The following is a 23,180-nucleotide window of genomic DNA, read 5'->3' as shown; positions in this document are numbered from 1 at the left end:
CAAAATCTCCTTGTGGGGGGAAAAAAGTGCATCATCCCCACTAACTCTTAAGAATTTCTGGCCCATGACTACTCAAAGTCGAGAAGTATCTGGAATGGTATTGGAAAAACTAGCCTCTATGCATAGGGAGCATAAGGAAGACCAGTGCAAATGGCAGAAAGCATGCAGAACCTCACAAACCACCCACCCACCTGCCCTGTCAGGCACCCCTGGCCCAACTGTGAAAGCGTCTTGGTTTCCGCAGTAACTCATGAGCCATCTTAGAATACACAAAACTAGAGTGGAATCAAATCATCCTCAATCCCAGTGGACAAGGGTAGAAGGCGAAGAGGTTTCTTGTTTGCATTGACCTGACATACATCATACAATTACTTTTGTTTTATCATCTTCTCTATCGTCATCCAGGGAGGCCTGGCTTTGGCTTCTCTACCTTTCCCTCTTGTGCCTGCTCTGTGCTTGAAATATCTCTTCCTTAAAGATATACCATTGTTTTGTTACAATATTTTCTGTTGGGCTTTGATTCCATTTTCACCCAGGCGAGATTCTCTCGAATCCTAATGAAGTTAGGCCTATTCCAATTTATAACTTCTACTTTTATTATTTGTTGCACTTCTTCATTACTAATCTAAAATTTATGATACAGTGACCGCTGTCACTATTCTCACCAACACATGGCCCACCAAATTCAACAGTGCAGTTCAAGGAAGTTTTCTAAATACATCTATGAAATGTCTTTCCCTTTACTCTAACGTTATCCCAATTGACCTTTGGGTAATTAAGATCCAGGAGTGTTAGTACACTATAATTCTTGCACATTTTTATAATTTCAGATGTGCATACATACAAATTAAGGAGAGTAGGGCATTGGGGCCCTTGAGCCTGGCCTATTATTTAATAAGATTATGGTTGATCTGAATATAACCTCAACTTCACATTCCTATCTACCTGTGGTAACCTTTCACCCCTTCACTTAACAAAAATTTATCCACTTCTGCCTTAAAAATATTCAAAGAATTTGCTTTAATTGCCTTGTGAAGAAGAGTTCCAAAATCTCAGTCCTCTGAGAGAACATAATTCACCTCTTTATTTTAAATGGGCGACTGTAAACAGTGACTCTAGTTCCAGCTATCCCCAGAAAAGAAAACATACTTACCACTTCCACCCTGTCAGGATTCTTCATGATCTCGTATGTTACCTCTCACTCTTCTGAACTCTAGTAAGTGCAACCCGTCCTCACAAGACCACCTGTCCATGCCACTTACAATGCGTAACATCCTTCCTCAAATAAGTAAACTAGTATTTCCCCCAGTACTCCAGATGTAGTCGCACCAGTTACATATAACTGAAGCCTAACTTCCCCACTTCTGTTAGCTTTGCTAATGACATGTTGCACCTACATTTGCGAATCATGCACTAGTTCGCCCAGATCACTTTGCATCAAAGAACTCTATAGTCTTTCACCATTTAGGTGCTTCTTTACTTGTTGATTAAATGAACAATTTCACATCTTTCTCACATTGTATTCCATTTGCCAAAGCTTTATCCACTCACTTTACCCATCTATAAACCTTCTTAGCCACTTTATATCTTCTTCACAATTTACTTTCCTACCTATCTTTGTGTCATCAGCAAATTTAGCAGCGTTCCTTCAGTAACTTCATTCAAGTCATTTATATAAATTGTAAAAAGTTGAGACCCCAGCACCAGTCCCTATGGAACACCACTCATTACATCTTTCCAACCGGATATAGACCTCTTTATATGCTTATTCTCTGTTTCCTGCTAAACTTCTGTCCATACCAATATGTTACCTCCTACACCATGAACTTTTACTTTCTACAATAAACTTTGATGCTCCACTTTATCAAATGCCTTCTGGAAATATTACACTTTCCACTGGTTCCCCCTTTATGCACAATGTTTCAGTAAGCTGGTAGAACATGATTTCCAATTCACAAAGCCATTAGATTACCTTGATTTTTCTCTCTCAGTACCCTGCTATAATAATAGTTTCTAATATTAAAATTATGCCCCCTTGTGTTAGCCATTTTAGCCCTGGGAAAAAGTCTCTGACTGTCCAGTTGATCTGTGCCTTTTATCATCTTGCAGACCTCTATCAAGTCACCTCTCCAAAGAGAAAAGCCCAAGCTCACTCAACCTTTCCTCATAAGACATGCTCTCCAATCCAGGCAGCATCCTGGTAAATCTCCTCTACCCCCTTTCTAAAGCTTCCACATCCTTCCTATAATGAGGCGACCAGAATTGAACACAATACTCCCAAGTGTGGCCTTCTTCCCTTTCTGAATAAAGGAATCACATTGCTGTTTTCCATTCAGCTGGAATCTTCCTCAAGGAGGTCTTGAGAGGACTGCAGAATTTATTCTTGACTCCTGAAGACATCCTTTCCAAAACCACAGTGTTTTCCATAATAAGATTATGAACTCTGACTGGCTGCAGGTTGGCTATCTCTTAGAACATATGATCCAAAGAATTCTCAACCTCCCTGATACTTTGCAGTGACTCTAGCTACTCCACAGGCTTGGAAGCTATGAGCTTGAACTTCTGCTGATGACTCTTCCCACACGTGTGGCTTCCCCAGGACATGTGCAGTCCCACCAAGGTGCAAGAGTCTCAGTTACACATTCATGATCCAAACGAAAATCTCTATTTCCTCTTTCAAAATGTAGCAATATTTTGCTTAAACTAATAATTTTAATTGCTGCCTCTAGACCTTTATCATAATTAGCTCTAAATGAAATTTAAAAAAACTATAATACATAAGATAATCACCTATTTGCCTCTCTGTGTTTCTCAGGTGCAGTAAAAGCTTCTGGCTTCCAATGCTTCTCCTCCAAGAGTCACTTGATAAGAAACAAACTAGGATCTGGTGCTTCACATTCTAGAGACATTCACCCAAAGGGAAGCATACAGGTGATTTGCCTGGAAATCAGAGGCCAGTATTTTAGGCCAGAATATTAAGAGATCTTGGTCACAAAGGTTGTACAGGTTCTATTTTAAAGGAATATTGCTTGCAAAGTTTCTCATATAGTTGCAGTCAATGGGATGGTTTCTAGAAATATGTTGCAAATAGCAAGACAGGTAGAGGGTCAGAGTACTGCCATCTAGAATAGATGACTTCATAGCATTGCACATCCGCTGTGATCACTCTGCCATAGAGAGCCCAAGAACAGCCTTACTCCAGGCCAGACGGAGCCAGAGCCCAGAAGTAGTGGCATGACCAGAATTTACTTGCATGATGTACTTGCTGCTCAGGGTAGCTGTCCTCATGCATTTTCCCACCAGCTTATTCTGCTTACATAGCAAAAAGAGTGTAATGATTCAAAGGAAAGCAGACCAACCACCAATTACATCGCTTCTACCACTGCCATCTTAAGGTCAATGGCTTAAAATATATGAAGCACTGTGGCTATAAGCTTCTTGCTAAGGTTTATTTTGAGGTCAGGTTGTTTAAGATGCAAAGTAATGCAAGCAATGATGCATATAGTTATTGAAAGCAGAACTATGAAAACTTGTAACAAGGCCAAGACAACGGACTGCTTCTTTATACTTGCAATACTTTGCACATTTTCGGGATTTGTTGAGGGAGACAACTTGCAGGGGGCTTGGTATGGCTAAATTTTCAGCTCATGCCGCCATGGTATGAAGTCACGTTTGGATGAGTTCACAGGCTTTTTCTTGAACTCTGTTATTTAAATGCTGCATTGGAGTTTTTGCTGAGACTACAATTAGTTCTTTATTTCCTTCCTTGATTAATATGAATAATGAAAAGCTAAGCTCAGTAGCTTCCAATAGTTAAACTTGAATTTAAAAACCTTGATTTTGCCTAGATAGTTTATCCACAGCACTTTAGTAAATATCTTGGCCTTACTCTTGATTAGTCATATAGTTGTACCTAGACAATTTACAACTTTTGCCCATTTATTTCAGGAATGTATCCATGTCAGTTATCTCACAGAAAAATTGCTTCACAAAAAATATAGTTGACTTCAAATTTTGTAATAACAGCAGAAATTATGATTTATATATTACAATGAAACAATTACAATGAAATTATGATTTAAATTAGGTATGCCAAGCTATGCCACTAAGAATGTTATCAAAGAAAATTTGGCACAGTCACGTATGGAGTAATTAGAGCAGATTACCAAAAACTTAAAGTGTAAGGTTTTAAGGAATGCCTTGAAAGAGGGTGGAGAGATATAGGGAATTCCAGAGCGTAGACCCTTGACAGTTGAAGGCATGGTGACCAAGATGGAGAAATGACAATTGAAAGAAGACGGATACTTCTGAAGGTTTGAGAGCCAGAGGAGATTATAGAGATGGGGATTGCGAAGGCAGTGGAGGATTTAGAAAACAAGGATGAAAGGTCAACATTAATTCCTTGTTAGTATTAGGATTTCTCAGTAGTATTCAGAATGAAGAAGGAACACATCAACATAATAAAGATTTGCATAATATTGGAATCCCGAGAGACTTTCCAGGAAGTAGCTATATATACACAATGGAACGATCTACCAGCGGAAGTGGTAGATGCGGGTTCAACTGCAACATTTAAGAGCGGTTTGGATAGGTACATGGATGGGAGGGGTTTGGAGGGATATGGTCCGGGTGCAGGTAAGATAAGATATCTTTATTAGTCAAATGTACATTGAAACACAGAGTGAAATGTATCTTTTGCATAGAGCGTTCTGGGGGCAGCCCGCAAGTGTTGCCACGCTTCCGGCACCAACATAGCATGCCCACAACTTCCTAACCCATACGTCTCTGGAATGTGGGAGGAAACCGGAGCACTCGGAGGAAACCCACACAGACACGGGGACAAAGTATAAACTCTTTACAGACAGCGGCAGGAATTGAACCCGGGTCGCTGGCACTGTAATAGTGTTATGCTAACCGCTACACTACCATGGTAGATGGGACTAGGCAGAAGACCAGGTCAGCAAGAACTAGAAGGGCCGAGTGGCCTGTTTCAGTGCCGTAGTATTCTATGACCCTAAATTTTAAAAAAAATGCCTTAACTTTACTTGGGTTAGGAGTCATCAAGAAAATGTAATATGGTTGTCTAGGATTGTTAACGTACATGCCTGGTAGCATTATCTACGTATATGTCTTGAGACTAGCAGACACTCAACATGGGCGCCCAGCAGCCATGTAGAAGTCAGTCAGTTAGACGTAGCAGTCAGTAAGAATCACTTTTTCAGAGGGGAAAATTCAATATGAATTCAACTTAACCAAATCATTCTAGCAGTTTGATTGGTTGCTTTTTACTATTTTCAATTGAGAACTATGTGTATATCGGGCAATTTGATTACATGCTTTTATGCTGCTTACCTGTTCTTTATTGCTTGCTATAACTGTTTTTGATTTGTAAATGTGTATTTGCTGATGGACCATATCAATACAAGTTAATTTTTGCCACAGAGGAGAGTGTTGTTTTGGGTCTAATCAATATAAAAGGTATGCCACAACAGTCATGGGCTAGAAATAATTTTAATTTTATGTATTGTTCAAAACATTATTCTATTTCCTATAAAGAAACCAGGAAGTTGTTTTTTTTCATCTTTGATTCTTTTAACAACTCCTTTGTTGAACATGACCACACTGTTACTATTTCATTATTGTCACAAATGTCTTTTAAAACATCAAAGAGCACAATTTTAAATGCTTTGCTGATGATGTGTTACAATATAGTATATTTCTTTTGGGGGGGAATAAGTTTAAAAGGAGATAGAAATATCTGCTATTGTTTCTGCTTTGTTGTTTTAGAAAAAATTAACTTTAAAACATAACATGTCATGCACAACGTCATTTTGACCAATTTAACCTACAGGTGGAAAAACTATTATGTGGAGAGTTGACTGGAACTTGGGCGCCCAGGAGGGTGCTTGAAACACTACACTTGCACAATTCCATTTAGGAGACAAGTGCTTTGGAATCAAAATAACATTTTACGAATCATTGCTGCTGACAACAACATAATAAATTATTCCCTTGGGTGTCACAATTACAATCAACCTATATTAGTCCTGTTGAAGTGCTCTCTTAGTCAGTAATGAAAACTCGATAACATCAGTCAAATAAATAAGATTTCAATTTTGTAATGTGATGACTTCCTTTGGATGGTAGCTTGGATTTGTTATGGCTATGTTTTGCTGCACTTCTTGATTAATTTTGGATGACTTGGAGAGGCTCAGATCTTTCGGGGTGGATTTGGAGACATGGAAGTAGCCACGGAATGCAAGTAGCAATCAGACACAATTAAAATGACACAGATAAGTGTTTCATTTGTAAATAGCCAGCCTCAGAAAATGTGTTGATTTTTATTGCCCTTCCAAACTAAATCACCAGTATCCCAGACATTTTCAGCATTTTTCATCCAATACTAAATTTTAACCTATCATTGTTCTACTTAATCAACTGTCAACAGCAATTTTCAAACCACATTAGTGTAAAATCAGCTGGATTGTTCAGGTGTTACTGATCTGACCCCTGAAACTGCTGAAACTGAGAAGAGTGACTCCATGAATCATGCTGCCCTACAGACATCCTGCTTGTGAATATACTAACTTAGTTGCACTTTATGTCAACAAATCAATAAATTCAATGCTGGTGTCTAAAATTACATAATTTGGACTGTTCTTCTCAATCAACAGCAGAATGGATTTCCCCTAGTTGGAGGTTTTATGCCAGGGTGAAACTTCTGTATGTCTGTATGACTTTCCTGCAAGCTCTTTGTTTTCTCCTGGTTGGCCCCTACTTACTCAAGAATTGTAGGGTCACATATTCCAGATATTTATGTTGACTCCTGTCTCATCATGGTCGTTGGCCTTTATAATGGCAAGACTAATGACAGTAAGATTATTACACCCTTGCATCGTAGCCTTTCCAGACAATTAGCAAGTCTATGAAGCCAGGGAGAATGGTCCATTCTAACCCAGAATGCTTATTTCTTCTCAATCTTCTGAGAATTCTTGAGAGATTTGTCGTCTAACTGAATGATGTTTAGCAGTTTCACATGCTTTATGAAGGACAATGGTATTACAAAACCATTTTACAAGGTACCTTCATTCACATACATGTGTGCATTCAGCCCAAGTAAATATTCCATTTAATATATTTGAGCTCTCCATTCCAAGTTACTTATCATGACCCCCAGTGATTATATAACAATCTTTTTCTTCAGCATGTGTCTCTGGACTAATCAGTTGCATTGTTTGCTTCCAATGCCATATCTGGAAAAGGAAGAGATCGGTTAATTGTAGAATTTAATGCAATGAATAGGGTAAAAATCTTGATGTTTTCTGCAAAGGTAATGAGAGAACAGGATCAAAAGAAGTAGAGTTGTAAAGGATGGCTAATATGAATCTTTAACTGGATCCAATCCTCCTGATTCCCATCTCTGTTTCGATGTTGAGGCCATCAGGTTGGAGACTACCAAGGCGAAATATGAGGTGTTGTTCCTCCAACCTACGTCTGGCCTCAACATGGCAGTAGAGGAGGCCGTGTTGGTATGGGAGTGGGATGTGGAATTGAAGTGGGTGGCAGAAGGAGCAAAGGTGCTTGACAAAGCCAGCTTCTGCCCTCTTTTTTTCCAGTCCTGATGAAGTGTCTCAACCCGAAATGTCGACTATTTCTTTCCCTCCATAGATGCTGCCTGGCCCACTGAGTTCCTCCAGCATTTTGTGTGCGTTGCTCCAGATTCCAACATCTGCAGAATCTCTTGTGTGTCCATTTCCCTTTTTGGCTTTTGTCCCTAGGATTTTCTAGGGTTTTTCCTGTCTGATATGAGTAGAGCATGAAAGTTATAATGACATCTTCCCATGCTTACTCTTTCTCTGTTCAAAACCCAGAATGGAGAGATGAGTGATTGCAACCATCATTCTGATATTCATTCCCAAGTCGGTTCACAATGGATTGTGATAGTATGTATCTGCATCATGTATCTATATTAAAAAGAATAAATGTTTCTTGCCTAAATGCAAATATATAGAATCATAGAGCCATACAGCAGGGAAACAGGCCCTTCGGCCCAACTCATCCATGCCAACCAAGTTGCCCAATTGAGCTAGCCCCATTTGTCTGCATTTGACCTGTATCCCTCGGAACCTTTCCTATCCATGTATATGAATGAATTTGCAATACCAGAAGAGCCTAACTGTAGCTTCCATGTAATTGAAAATTGTAGTAAATGTTAAATGTAATTAAAGACATTGTGATGAGACATAAATGCCCTAGCTTATTTGCACAGTAAACTGAGACAGTAGTGGGTTGTCTTGTATTGGCTATTAAAGCTCATTCTACATTGCCTCCAGGCAAGCTGTCTATTGTTCATAGCGTTCACATGGGCTGCTTCCTCCTGTTTTAAACCAGAAACTTAATTTTGCTCTCCTAGATGTTGGGCACTGTGCCATGCTGACTATCCCTGATCGGCCCCTGCCTTTCCTTCCACCTGGTTGCCAGCTCCTCAGGATGATAAAGCGGGGATCAGAAACATATTGTGTGAAGAATCATAGTCAACTGCATTGAAGCAATCAGAATAAAAAGTGCTGTATGTTATGCCACCCTGAGTAATTTTTTTCCCATTGATTTATATTATGGATTTTTGAAAAATATAAGTGATTTTTCACTGTAAACAAGTTGTGAATTTAGAAGCATGCTTCATGTAAGTAGAATATTGCTGCATTCTATGAAATAAATTATACATGGCATCTTGGTGACCTAGATTTGTTCTGACAGAAATATATAGCTGGAAAATGTTCATTTTAGCCAAAGCAAATCCAAAAAAGAAACTTCAATAAGATCAAAGCTCATGAGCTATGTAACTTGTGCCAGTTTGAGCATGTAATGCGTTTAGGAACTGATTTGTCTTCAAAAACAGTCTCATAGGCTAAAATGACAAGGTTGGGACTTAAAACATTGATGGAAACTGCAAAACAAAACAGCAGAGGAAATAGGTGAAAGATTTGCAAGTAATGGCATATCAACCACGCATGCTTCAAATGACCTATTCAAAAAGAAAAGCAAAAATTAGAACGCAGCAACTGGTCATTTACTTAATAGTGTTAGAGACTCCCTCTGCCTATCACATATTTGCTTCAATATTTGATTTTCCTCTTTAAATGTAAGGGGCTAAATTGTGCCAGATTGTACCATCGGTGTTCAGCCATTCCCAAGTAAGTTAGTCCTAGTGTGAGTCTGCTGTAAGTCAATGACAGAGCCCAAATGTGCAAGGATTCCCCAACTTATGCACATTTATTTTAGCCTTTACCCTATAGTACATGCTTTGGCCAGGTGATACTTGAATTCAGGGTTGGCCATTAAAATAGAGCATTGAAATGGCTGTTTAAAGAGAGAAGCCAGCCCAGATATTTTGTGCAATGGGAACAGTTAGCTGAAGGAGAATGATTCGGAAGGAACATGGAAGGAAGTTGATATGTAGAAGTTGTGTTAGTGTCAGAGCACTGTCAATAAGTGTGGAGTGAATTAGTTAACAAATAGATCCCTGTCCCACTGATGTTTTAAATCACTTGCTATGACTAAAACTATACCTATTTCATCAGGAATTTCTTGGATGTTAGTGAAAATATCTGTTTCACTGTTATAATATAAATTTTGGCAGGATTATGTAAAATTCACTGGAGACCAATATTCACACAAACTGTAAAGTGGCTGCAATGAGGTTCACTTTTCTCATCTAAGTTAGGAAATAAAGGTTCAACTTACACCAGAAACATGGGGAACATAGCATTAATGCATACAGACTTTTAGTTAATGATTTATCATCTTTGCAAATGACTTTTTTATTATTCCTTGTCAACAAAGCACTCTGTTTAAATTTAATGTATCCTGATAGAACTGCTATATTATGAGTTGGACAGACTTCAGCAGCATGGACGAAGGAAAGATAAAAACAAGCATACTTCATCTTGACAAATCTGCAGTTTTGGCATTCATTTGATACCCACTGTTCATAAGTATCTGAAATATTTATTAGTATCTCTATACTGACTTCAACATGGATATTGCAAGGCCTCGCATTAACCTTTGATCACAGAACCTTGGAAAACCATCTTCTGACTAGATATTTAGCAAGCTAATGCCTATGGACTAGTTTAATATATTTCATCTCTCTCAATCTCTTTCATTAACTGTTTTTCTTTTGGGATGTACCTATAATTGTCAGAAAGCAGTGCCTGTTTTGTAGGTTAATCATAAGGTGATATGAAAATGTACCTGAACCACGTGGTGTTCTGTCACAGTGCCAAGGAAAATGACAACTGTAATTATGCAATTTTGGATGCAGGTGCAAATGATAAAAATAAGTGCAAATCATATCAGAAGCCTAAAGCGAAATACAGCAGGTGGTGGTTCCGACAAAAGGTCATTGACCTGGGCTTAGACTCTTATGCTGGCCTCATAAAGGAAGTACAAAGTCCTTGAGTGAGGTGGATGCTTCCTGTAATAGGAATTATAATACCAAAGGATGTAAGAATTACTGCTGTCTCCTGGAACTTTGACTACATTAAGGGGCCGGAATGTTGTTGCTTTGTAACAGTGATTAGTGCAGTTTTATCAGGTGCTTCCTCCACAAGATTTGGTGCAGCAATGATGCTTTCATCAATACACGAGCTTTATCAGTGGCGATCTTGAAAGGGATTGCTGCCTTCTCTCACTGTCTGGGGTAATGCAGCGTGAAATGATTCAAGAGAGTGAAGAAGGAAGAAGATACCTAATAAGTGGAGTCTTGGAATTCAATTAAAATTTTATAAGATACACACATTTTAAAGTGATAAAGAACAAATTTGGTGTATAATGGAGGAATTCACTGCTAGTTTTTATTTTCATGAATATCACGCTCATGAGCACCAAAAAGTATCATGCTACACTCACTAATCTAAGAGATGCAAATTGCTCATTCCATATTTTGCCAACCATATTTTTAATGAGATCACTGTTTTAATATTCTATGGGTGAAACCTGAAAGGTTAGTTTGTTTTTTAAACGAAAGCTAAAGATTATACTACATAAATGCAAGATAAATGAGAGACATATGAAGTTGGGATTAGTGTAAATAAAATTTGCTCTTGTACCTCAAGATTACCATTGGGGAATAATCAGACATTCTTGTCAAATTATGTCTTGTAATCTGGTTACCTCTCTCATTTTCACAATCCTGTAAGCCTAATGACTTTTTAAAAAATTCTACAGGTTGAAATTTCTAGTCTGACATTCTGTGGTCCCACAACTTCCATGGTCCAGCATGTTTTGAATCTAGTTCAGATCTATACTTATTCACCAACTCTAGCTAACATCTAAAATTAACTAAGATCTGTACTAACCTGTAGCTAATTAATCTACCAGTACAACTTTATGAACACAGCTGACACCATTTCCAACCTAGGGAAACTTTGGGTTGCAGACATTTCTCTGAACCCTTACGTGACCCAGGAGTGTCTATACTTAAAAGGAACAGTTCTCCTGCTCAGAGGGAAATGATCAGGAGCAATTCCTTCAGGTCCCAAGAGTGCCAGACTAGAGAGTTTTACCCTGTATCAAACTAACACTCAGGAAAAGTTTGCAGCAACAGATTGTAGAGCAAGTTGAGTCATCTATTGTGATTCACCGGAAATTCTTTTTGGAATTAGAATAAATTTGTTACTGATGTCCATTCTTATTTGTAAAAAAAATCTGTTGATGTACATTTTTGTTCAGGACTACTCCAATTTTCAATGACAATGAATGGGCGGCATGTTAGCATAGCAGTCAGCTTAACGCTATTATAGCGCCAGCGACCTGGGTTCAATTCCGGCCGCTGTCTCTAAGGAGTTTGTATGTCCTCCCTGTGTCTGCATGGGTTTCCCCCGGGTGCTCCGGTTTCCTCCCACATTCCAAAAACATATGGGTTAGGAAGTTGTGGGCATGCTATGTTGGTGCCAGAAGCGTGGCGACACTTGCAGGCTGCCCCCGGAACACTCTACGCAAAAAGATGTATTTCACTGTGTGTTTCAATGTGCATGTAACTAAAAATAAATCTCAATCTCATTACTTAAACTGTCTTCATTCATGTTTTTCAACTAATTTTCCTGTAAGATGTACTCTGCTGTACCAGATCCTTTCCGTTTTCCCATACTAATAGAGAAACCATGTTAATGCCCACTAAATAACTATCATAATATTTTGTATTTATCTCATGCAAATAGCCTGGATTTTGCCAGGAATTACACACAAATCTGGCAGCATTTACCCTCATAAGTGCCAGCAAGTTTGGGATTCCGCACGTGTGGAAGTCCTGAACTTGTTGGCCAGGCTCCACCTGTAATTTCTTGGACATGCCCTGAAGGTGGACTTTATGTGATGTTCAATAGCAGAGCAAGAGGCTGCTGGAGAATCTGATCTTGGACCCTGTGACAGGTTAGTCATTCATTTGAATGTTGATTTTATAGCTGTAAGGAAGACATAAGATATGTTTCACTTTTTTTCATTGCTCCTGTTCACATTAATGCTTTTAATTATTTACAAGGATTTTTAAGTGTTTTTAGGAGAACTTCTTAAAAACTTACACTTTTAAGAATTGCTAATATCATTTAAGATAGCTTTTAAATGTTTTTCAATGTCACAGACAGCAGTGAGTTTACATAAGACAATGTTTTCACCTGTGAGTTGGAACTTATCTTGCAAACCCACTGTTGCATCTATGGATCAAATGATCCAACTCTCACTTGGGGTTTTGTCCCATGGTCTGGCAACAAGATGCAATACCAAATGATACAAAATAATCATTGGAAATTATTGTTGCACTGCATGGATCTCAGAATTATAGAATCTTGCTATCAAACTCTAAAATGAGTAATGATAAATAACATTAATAGCATCAACATGAATTTTAAAAAACACCTTTAATATAGTAAATGCACAAGAGCAGGTCAAAGAAAAATTGAGATTGGGCTTCACAAAGCAGATTCAGGATAGGTAACCAAAAATCTAGTGATAATGGCAGAAGGAGTGCAGCACCTCCCAAAAATCCACCCCCTTGTCTGTGGTACCACACTGGCTTCATCAGTCACCTCAGAACCCACAGAACTCTTGTCGAAGCGAGCCATCCTTGATCCTGAGAGACTGCCCAAGGAAAAGAGGAAAAGGGTGGGAACTCTGCTGTCAGGTGGGGTTGTTGGAGAATGACAGGATTATTGTCCTCCTGAACAATTTGTCCTGTACACCAGATGCTGATTTGTTAGGGACAAGTAATGTCTTTTCAAGGTTTCCTTCACCTTGAACTACATTCCACTGATCAGAGGATAATTCACAGCGTGATGTGTAATTATAGGAATAAACATCACCCAGTTGGTTCCTGTTCAGTGCACCATCAGTGATGGCCTTTGGGCAGTTCAATGGGCAAGGGAGTCAGTAACACAGGCATCATTTGTGGGCACTTACCACACTCAAAGATTCTGTAAACAAAGAGGATTTTGAAGACTTTAAATTGCACATGAGAAATGAGAAAGAACAAAAATGTTATAGCAAGCAAAGGATGTGAACAGTGAAATAATCAAGGACGTATGTAAGGATGACATTATGAAATAGATGAATTGCACCTGCAGTCTGCAAGATTTTATAAAGCGATTTTCAGTGTGGTTATGAACTCCACAGAAAGCGGTCATGACAACAGTGGCAGCGATAGTGAAATACCACAGGAGAAGGGGTCAGCTTGTATTGGGGTAAAACAGAAAGATCAGTACATTAAATTCTTGGAGTGGAAGAGATGAGACTGAGTGTATATGTGTCCAAGGAAAACTAATCATGGAGAAATCAAACTTTATGAAGCAAGTAAGTCTGAGAAATACTTATGAATATTAATCAATCTAATAAATTCAATAAATATTTCTAGATGTTTCATTGTATTTAGAAAGTATTTCATTACTCATAAAATACATCGGTTAAAAATACTTCTGTTAAACATTGTCAATGATTATCATCTATAATCCAAAATTACCCATAATCCAATTATTAAAATTTTGACTGCGTATCTTCTATTCCATAATATTATTTAAATTTTTTATTGTTTGTCTGGATTTGGTTTTAATGCCATTTTCCCTTTAGGAAAACTCTTGTTGGTGAACATTAATTTCTGGAAGCTAGTGTTACATTTCTATTTGATTTTATTTAAAGCTGAGCAATAACTTAATCTAGCTGTTCATTATTGTTTGTAGCTTGTAGTTCTAATTCATAGTATTTGCCATCAGTTGCTTCTGATTGCCAACGTGCTCCATTTCAGACTGTTCTTTATAAAGAACTGTTCATCAAAAATCTTCATTGGCTTCATTCTGCCTTTGGAATGACAAGAATACACTATCAGGGCTGATTGAGCTCTCCACCATGCACACTTCACAAAACATGAAGGTCACAGTGAATTAGCCTATCAGTGTTTGAAAACACTTACATTTCAGCAACATGATGGCAAAAAAAAAGCAAGGTTTTCAAAACCTTAAATTGCCACTGATATTTGTGTGATTTCTTGTTATGAGTAAGATATAATCAAGACCAGCATCAACTTCAGTGCCCTGAATAAAATGTAGTCCTAAGAGCAAGCAGAATAACAAGCTTTCTGATGTGCACAAATAATGGTTTTACTTCTATTTTGATTTTACTCTATTCTGACCCCAGAAAAACTCATTCTCCTTCTTGCAGTGTTAATAAATATGAAGGTCAGAACATAATGCATGGAGATGAATGACAGGAAAATTATAACAAAGGAAATTAGAGGTTAAAAGGCTCACAGAAGTAATAAGGTACATACGTTGATAAGGACAGTACTTGAAGCACAGAAAAAAATGCAGCTTTATGCAAGAGTTATGAGAATGTACTACATTTACAGTACAGCTCCAATTTTATCCTGGGGTGGGCAGGTTGTACAGTAACCCACCAACTTTTCAACACAAAGCTAGGACTATTTTAACACCCAGATGTCATTTTTATGTATGTGGAATGTAATGACCATCTCCAACAAGAGTTCAATCACTCTGCATTGACATTCAATGATGCCACCATTGTCAAATCCGTGACCATTAACATCTTGGTAGTCACCACATCCAAAATCCTAACTAGATCAGTACTGTTACTACAAGATCAGAAAACAAGGTGGATACCCTGCTGCAGTTTTCAAAATTTCATTTTCAGGATCTGGGTGTTACTAATAGAGTGAGCATTTATTGTCCTTGAGAAGGTGGTGGTGAGCTCCTTATACTCTTTCTGCTGAAGATACTTCACAGTGCTGTAGGGGAGGGGGTTCCAGGATTTAGACTCGGTGACAATGAAGGACCAATGACGTATTCCCAAGTCAGGTTGGTCTGTGACTTGGAGGGAAACTTGCAGGTGGTCGTGGTGTGCAGATGTGTCTGTTGCCCTTGTCCTTTATGGATTTGGGAGGTACTGTTGGAATAGCCTGGGTGAATAACTGCAGAGTATTTTGTAGATGGTACACACTGCAGCTATTGTATACTGGTGATTGAGGGAAGGAATATTTATGGACAATGATGGGGTGCTAACTAAGCAGGCTGCTTTCTCCTCGACGGCACGTGGTTTCTTCATCCAAGCAGGTAGAGAGTGTTCCATCACAGTACTAACTTCTGCCTTGTGGATGGTGGAAAGGTCTTGAAGCATCGGGAGGAAAGTCATTCACTTTAGGATACCCAGTCTCTGACCTACACTTGTGGCCGTGGTATTTATGTGGCTAGTCCATTTAAGTTTCTATTTAGTGGTAACCTACAAGATATTAATTGTGGAGACTCATTGATAGTTATGCCATTAAATGTCAAGGAAAGTGGTTAGATTCCTCTTGGAGATATTACCTGGCATTCAGTGGTATGAATGTTACTTGCTACTTATCATAGCTGATAAATCACTCCTGACCAGCCAAAGCCATTCCAACAGTGCATAAATCAGGAGCATGATAGAATGGGCTCCACTTTTCAGGATAATTGCAGCTCTCCAACACTCAAGAAGTTCATCCAGGACAAAGCAGCCTGCTTGACTGGCAGTCCATTCACCACTGCAAACAAACTCACTCTCCTCCAGTTAAAAAACGTTAAAAGAAATAGCATAATGTGGAGCCAGAAGGAGTAAGGGTGGCCCCATTCTCCACCACCTGAGCCCCCCACCCTCCCTAGCTTCATTGCAGTTTTGAAGAACATGGCTCTCCTTCTCAGGCAGTTCCTCTGGATCGTGGATGACTTGCATCCATTCCAGTTTTGTAGCTTCTGAAATCACAAATGAGTTCAATGTGAGAACCAGAGACTCCTACACAGATGGGGCAGAGAATGTCTTATGGAAAGGTGATTTGTGAGATGGTGCATTCCTCCTGTCATTAACGCAGGGCTTCTGTGTGCTTGCAATGTACGAGTTCAGACCTCAATACTATCCTGAATGTTCCTTCTCCGCCTGAGTGGTTATGGGATTCACCGATGTCAGTGTGGATGTTGCATGTTTTCAAGGAGACCTTGAACACAGCCTTGAATCTTTTCTTTCATCTATCTGGTAAAATCATCCCATGGGAGGAAAGTCATTCACTTTAGGATACCCAGTCTCTGACCTACACTTGTGGCCATGGCATTTATGTGGCTAGTCCATTTAAGTTTCTATTTAGTGGTAACCTACAAGATACTAATTGTGGAGACTCATTGATAGTTATGCCATTAAATGTCAAGGAAAGTGGTTAGATTCCTCTTGGGGATGGGTATTACCTGGCATTCAGTGGTATGAATGGTTTTTTCCCCATTTATCTCACCCCCTCTTGATATTCTTTATAAGAGGGCAACTTGTAGGTGGCAGCTGGTTGATCCTCCTCATGGAACCAGTGAAAGCTGCCTTTGAAAACACAGTTGTGATTTGAGTTTCACTGCAATCAGGCTGGGGTGGCAGACTCATGCCTCTGTTGTCCCTCCTGTTTCTAATGCACCATCTATTCCAGGCGCAAACATACAGAGCAATGACTTTGTATTTCACCAGCTCCACAATATAATGCAACAAATACTGACACACTATTGAAGAAAATTTACAAAGTGATTGACACTTATCCCATTATGAAATATCTAAAATAATCATACTTTCTTAGCTCTCTAGTAAATTATATTGTATTATGCTGGTGCTGTTCTGTAATTATTTGACTAGTTTTCTTCCTCAAAGAAAGTGCTAATTGAGATTCCCCAAATGTTAAGACTTATGGTTCTATGGTTATTTCGTAACTTGAAGAACTATGTATAGTAAGCAAGGAAAGCTAAGGCGAAATTTGATGAGCTTTAAAAAAACTTAAGAAGGATTTTGAAAGAGTGAATAGTTGTGAATCGGTGAAGTATGGACCAATACATCTTTTAAGGTAAAATTTAGTAATAAAACCATGGGGAAGAGGGTAATGTCACAGTGTTATTTTTAGATTACTTTGGAAAACAGCTGGCACAGAAACAAAGGCTGAGTAGCTATATTATGTGTTGTGAAGCTCTGTTATATTAAATTGATTCTTTGGATTTTTGAAATAATTAAAAAATCGTAACAATTTGGAGATCATAAATTTGTTAGCAAATGCTTAAACATAATGTTTTTCTTAACAAATTCATAGTATTTTTAAGGTTGGACAAAATGCACTGTTAAAAAATCTCATAAAATTGAAATATATTTAAAGACATGGGTTGTTATCTGTAGAAATCACTTTAACTGAATTCCAACAGGAGTCAATAGGGTTGGAGCATAATTATATGAATTAGTGATCATTTGAATTACATGCAAACCAGAGCACTCAATGAAGCAAATTCAAAGATATAAATGAATTATCTATAAAGGAATAGAAAGGAAACTAACAGGATTCCTTGATGATTATCTTTGATGAAATACTTGATTTCTTATTTTTTTAAAAATGCCCTTGTAAAAAGGAATACAGAACAAGTATTAAGTATGTAAGGTGAAAGCACTTTGTTCAGTTGGTACAACCAGGGTAAAAGGGTTATGAAACAATGGGCTCTTTACACAGAGAAACCAGCATTGCCTGTCAGTTTCCATCCCATTAAATTACGGTATAAAGTCAATTGTGTTGGGCACATTGGAAACCTCAAAAAGCTGATGCTGCATTGCATTTCAGTGCCATTTCAACCAGTATCATTATTATTTCATCACTTTTATGCAAACAGTATTTTTAACCATTGCTGATGCTTGTATGAGGCAGAAACAGAAATTATTTTCATTTTATGTCAAGTAAATGAATTACTATTGACATCTGTGGACAGTAAGTTTAATTTTAAAAATATTCCTGAATATTTTTTTCAATTTCTAGCAATCATTTCAATCAACATTATTGATGGAATTGTATACAAGTTTTGTATACATTATGTTAACCTTGTGTAAACAAAAGCTAATCACAATATACAATATTAAATGAAAATGGATTCCAAAACAAGGCCATTGTATTGTATTGATGACAAAACAATTGACACATTGTGCCCATCCTTGTTGAGGTTTTACTCAGCTTGTAACTAATGCGTGGTGAAATGGTCGAGTACTTTGCAACCAATAAGCTCCCTCAAAAACAAAGGGATTAATGCCAAACATATTTTGTAACGAAATTGTTCAGAATTGTACTTGACCCGATCCATGCCATGTGGTTGCCACCTCACTCGCCCTCCCCCCAGCGTGGTGTTACTGCCTCAGTCATTCTGAAGGCAGCAAACAGCAACTAAGCTGCAGGAGGTGGAAAGTAAAGCCCTGTTCACATGTCACTTGTGCTCTCACAAGTTCTTTTCAATGTTTCAAATGTCTATGGTAATCATTTGGAAGCAGTTGGAAAACATAAAATATTAAATTGCTGTGAATTAAACTCATAAATACACAGTGAAATAAGAATAAAAAATCCCTGTTTAACCATATACTGAAATAAGGAAAGAAAACCTGCCTAAACTCACTCTTTATATGAAGGTTGGCAACCACATTCATATGAGCCGTGCTAGATGCTCCAGCTATGTCTGGAATAAAGCTGTAGGGGCAGATACAAAGTGTATCCAGGCTCTTGGCTCAGCAACTTGCAGAATACCACTGGAGATAATGGGGAGTTCAGGTGCAGAGCCTAAGGTTGGATGTGTTTGCATTTTATCTTGATTTTCGCACTGCAGTGTAAAGCATGGAAGTCTGGAATGCACTGAGATGTGCACTGCAGCTAGTTACTAGTTCTCTATGGAACTGACAGCAGCTTGCTAGCATGAATTCTGACTCGGCAATGAGGACATCTTGTGATAGCCTTTGAAATTACGATTTTTAAAGTGGGTGATTTTGTTCAACAATTGGAAAAACAGACTGTAAAGGACAACACCTTCAGTTTTATACTAAACTTCAATAACTTTTACTTTCTCAGTATAGGACAATTTGCAAAAATAGTACAAATTAGGTTTACAAAAAATATAGTATTTACAAATGTCTTTTGCAATATATTTAAGAAGACACAACAATGCTTTTAATATTAGCTAGGCATACTTGAAAACATACAAAATAAATTATTAAAATTACCGCAATCTATCATTCTAAAATATAGCTGTATATCCATCTTTTTACACCTTAATACAAACAGGATTACATATACACGGCATTTAAAATAGTAAAACTTTAAAACAGAAGTGAATAACTAGTTTATCGAAAAACTACAGCACTACTTCATGCAATAAATGTCACAGACTGATATCAATTATTAATGTTAGAAAGAATATAGAACTGTAAATTTATGCTGAAATTTGTTCAATACAGACCTTAGTTATTTGTACACGATAGCTAACAAAAGTTTGCCTCTTATAATTGATTGTTTATTGCATGATATAATAACTTTTGACAGTCATCTAAATCTGTTTCAATTGACTATTTCATTAAAAATTTTATTCCAAACATTAGCTCAGGATGAGTTATAATTTTTCATACAAGATTTGTTGCAAATTACTGGCATTTCAATTCAGACTGATTGGAAAAGTAAACAAAATATACATTCCACCTAAAGTGCGATCAACTCTTCTTTAATAGTTGAAAGCTATATCAACCTATTTCTCAAAACTTATCTCCATGCAGCTTTTTTTAAGTGATGTACGAATAAATGACATTTAATTTTTGCCGTTTTACTTTTGTCATGTTAAATGTATTTCAATTAACTTTACCTTGTGAGAGATCATGGTATGTATCACATTGTTGAAAAGCAAAACATTCAAACTTACATAATGGACAATTCATCTAAATTCATTTTACCCATGGGTTAAGAAGAAACCAATAAGTGTGTGGGAATAAAAAAAACAACCACTGTATTTTAAATAGATTTATAGACTGTTTACAAAATTCTACAATGAGATCTTGAAAAAAATCAGCAATTTCTAGAAATGTTAAATCTATAGGTTACTGCCACAATGAATATTTCATGAGTTCTGCAGAAGGTAAAGAACAAATGGTGCTGGTCAAAAGTTGTCCTTCCCCATTTGCAGAAAGAGCTGACCATATTGCTTTTCTTCCCACTCTTGAGTTTTTTTACATTCGCTTTGGAGCACTGTTGAGGTGTCCCCTGGAAGAAACCTTTCCATCAGCAATTACATTTTTCATAAATTCAATGAAGTTCAAATAATTGAATAATTCTCATAAATTACTGCTTAATGTTCAAAGAAAACAAAGCTGGAATTAGCACCTTCCATATATACAGAATCCAAACATCACACAAATATTTGAATTAATTCTTCAATTAGCATAATATTCCCCCATTAAAATTAATAGCAACTCATAATTAAGTAAAAATATCTTTTTATTTGTTGGTATGTGATGCCTAAACTAATTTAGTTGTATTATCTTACTTATTGACAATGCTTTATATAGAAATGATCTTCTCAATTCAATCAGTTTATGAGCAATTTTATTTAATTTACTACATCCTAATTTTAATTAGGATATACTGTTTAAATTAATTATCTCTGAATAACATATATCATTACAATGTATTTCCTTTTAAATTCATTCACAAGATGCAACCGGCATTTATTGCACATCCCCATTTACAATGGAAACTAGTGGCTAGAGACTATTTCAAATGGAAGTTAAGCACCTTGGTTTAGAATCACACATGGCTAAGGACTGGCAATTAGTACTTAGTTTATTATTGTCACATGTAGCAAAATAAAGTGAAAAGCTTTTGTTCGCATGCCATCTTAGACAGATCATTCCATACATAAGTACATCAAGGTGGTACAAAAGGAAAATACAAGAATACAGAATATAGCATTACAGCTACAGAGAAAGTGCAGTGCTGGTAAACAAATAAAGTGCAAGGGCCATTACGAGGTAGATAGAGAGATCAAGAGTTCATCTTTATCATATAAGAGGTACTTTCAAGAGTCATAGCAGCGGGATAGAAACTATCCTTGAGCCTGGTCGTATGTGTTCTCAAGCTTTTGTAAATTATATCCAATGGAATGGGAGAGAAGAGAGAATGACCAGAGTGGGAGGGGTCCTTTAATGTAGAACATTACAGCACAGTACAGGTCCTTCGGCCCACAATGTTGTGCTGACATTTTATCCTGCTCTAAGATCTATCTAACCCTTCCCTCCCACATAGCCCTCCATTTCTCTATCATTCATGTGTCTAAGAGTCTCTTAAATGTCCCTAATGCACCTGCCCCCACAACCTCTGCTGGCAGTGCATTCCACAAACCCACCACTCTGTGTAAAAAAACTTACCCCTGACATCCCCCTTATATCTTCCTCCAATCACCTTAAAATTATGTCCTCTCGTGTTAGCCATTGTCACCCTGGGAAAAAGTCTCTGAATATCCACTCCATCTATGCGTCATCATCTTGTACATCTCTATCAAGTGTATTAATATGTTGGCTGCTTTCCCGAGGCAGCGGGAAATGCAGACAGTCAATAGAGGGAAGGCTGGTTTTCATGATATACTGGGTTGCGTTCACAATTATCTGCAATTTCTTATGGTCTTTGACAGAGCAGTTGCTATACCAGGCTATGATGCATCTAGATAGGATGCTTCTTATGGTGCCTCTAAAAATTGGTGAGGGTCATCATGGACATGCCGAATTTCTTTAGGACTGAGTAAGGGCAGCAGACTTTCTTTCTGTAGTGAGCTAGCTGTGTTTTTTATATGGTAATCTGATGGTTTCATGATCATCATTACTGATAACAGCCTTCATTTGAAGACATTTAATTGAATTTAAGTTACCCTGCTGCCATGGTGAGGTTTGAATTCATTTCTTTCGATCGTTAGTCCAAATACTAGCACAATAACCTGACCACTATTCACCCACTTTAATTATTGTTAAAAATTGTTAAATAAAACTAATTTCTACGGAAAGCAAAATAAGGCACAGTGGTGTTTATTTAAATATTAAACTGGAAAGATAATATTTTAAACATAGAAACATAGAAAACCTACAGCACAATTCAGGCCCTTCGGCCCACAAAGCTGTGCCAAACATGTCCCTACCCTAGAAATTACTAGGCTTACCCATAGCCCTCTATTTTTCTCATCTTCATGTACCTATCCAACAGTCTCTTAAAAGACCCTATCGTATCCACCTCCACCACTGTTGTCGGCAGCCCATTCCATGCACTCACCACTCTTTGAGTAAAAAACACGTTATACTTTACCTGAAGGTTTCTGAAGTAACTACATTACTTTCTAAATGGACTTGGGAACTGAATGATCAGGTAATTTTACCATTTAGTCTACCTGCTCTGCACTTCTTCTGTAGCTGTGACACTTTACTCTGTACTGTTATTGTTTTACCTGTACTACCTCAATGCACTCTGTACTAACTCAATGTGACTGCACTGTGTAATGAATTGACCTGTACGATCAGTATGCAAGACAAGTTTTTCACTGTACCTTGGTACAACTGACAATAATAAACCAACACCAATAGTTATATTTGTGTGTTCCATTTAATGTCGGCTATACTGGAAGAGTGGCAACACTTGCAGGCTGACCCCAGCACATTCTCAGTAACACAAAAAGATGCATTTCACTGGGGTGTTTTGATGTACATGTGACTAATAAATAAATATCTTACCTTAATTATTTTATGTAAATTTAAATTAACTACAGTCCAAAAAAAAACAATTATCAGAGTAACAATTTGTTGCTTTGAAGAAC

General features: G+C 37.6%; 1 protein-coding gene across 1 annotated transcript in view; it reads right to left on the bottom strand.

The window, feature by feature from the left end:
* Positions 1-20,378: 20,378 nt before the first annotated feature.
* Positions 20,379-23,180, bottom strand: part of lrrc9 (leucine rich repeat containing 9) — a 104,721-nt gene continuing 101,919 nt past the window's right edge. Inside the window, exon 33 of the mRNA XM_052018020.1 lies at positions 20,379-20,587. Coding sequence (XP_051873980.1) covers positions 20,554-20,587 — 34 coding nt within the window. The 3' untranslated portion in view covers positions 20,379-20,553. The remainder of the gene's footprint in view (positions 20,588-23,180) is intronic.

The sequence above is a fragment of the Pristis pectinata genome, chromosome 1, assembly GCF_009764475.1.
Source record: "Pristis pectinata isolate sPriPec2 chromosome 1, sPriPec2.1.pri, whole genome shotgun sequence".
In the NCBI taxonomy this organism is placed as follows: Eukaryota; Metazoa; Chordata; class Chondrichthyes; order Rhinopristiformes; family Pristidae; genus Pristis; species Pristis pectinata.
The sequence above is the reverse complement of the archived record's forward strand: the minus strand, read 5'-3'. Positions and strand labels throughout refer to the sequence as shown.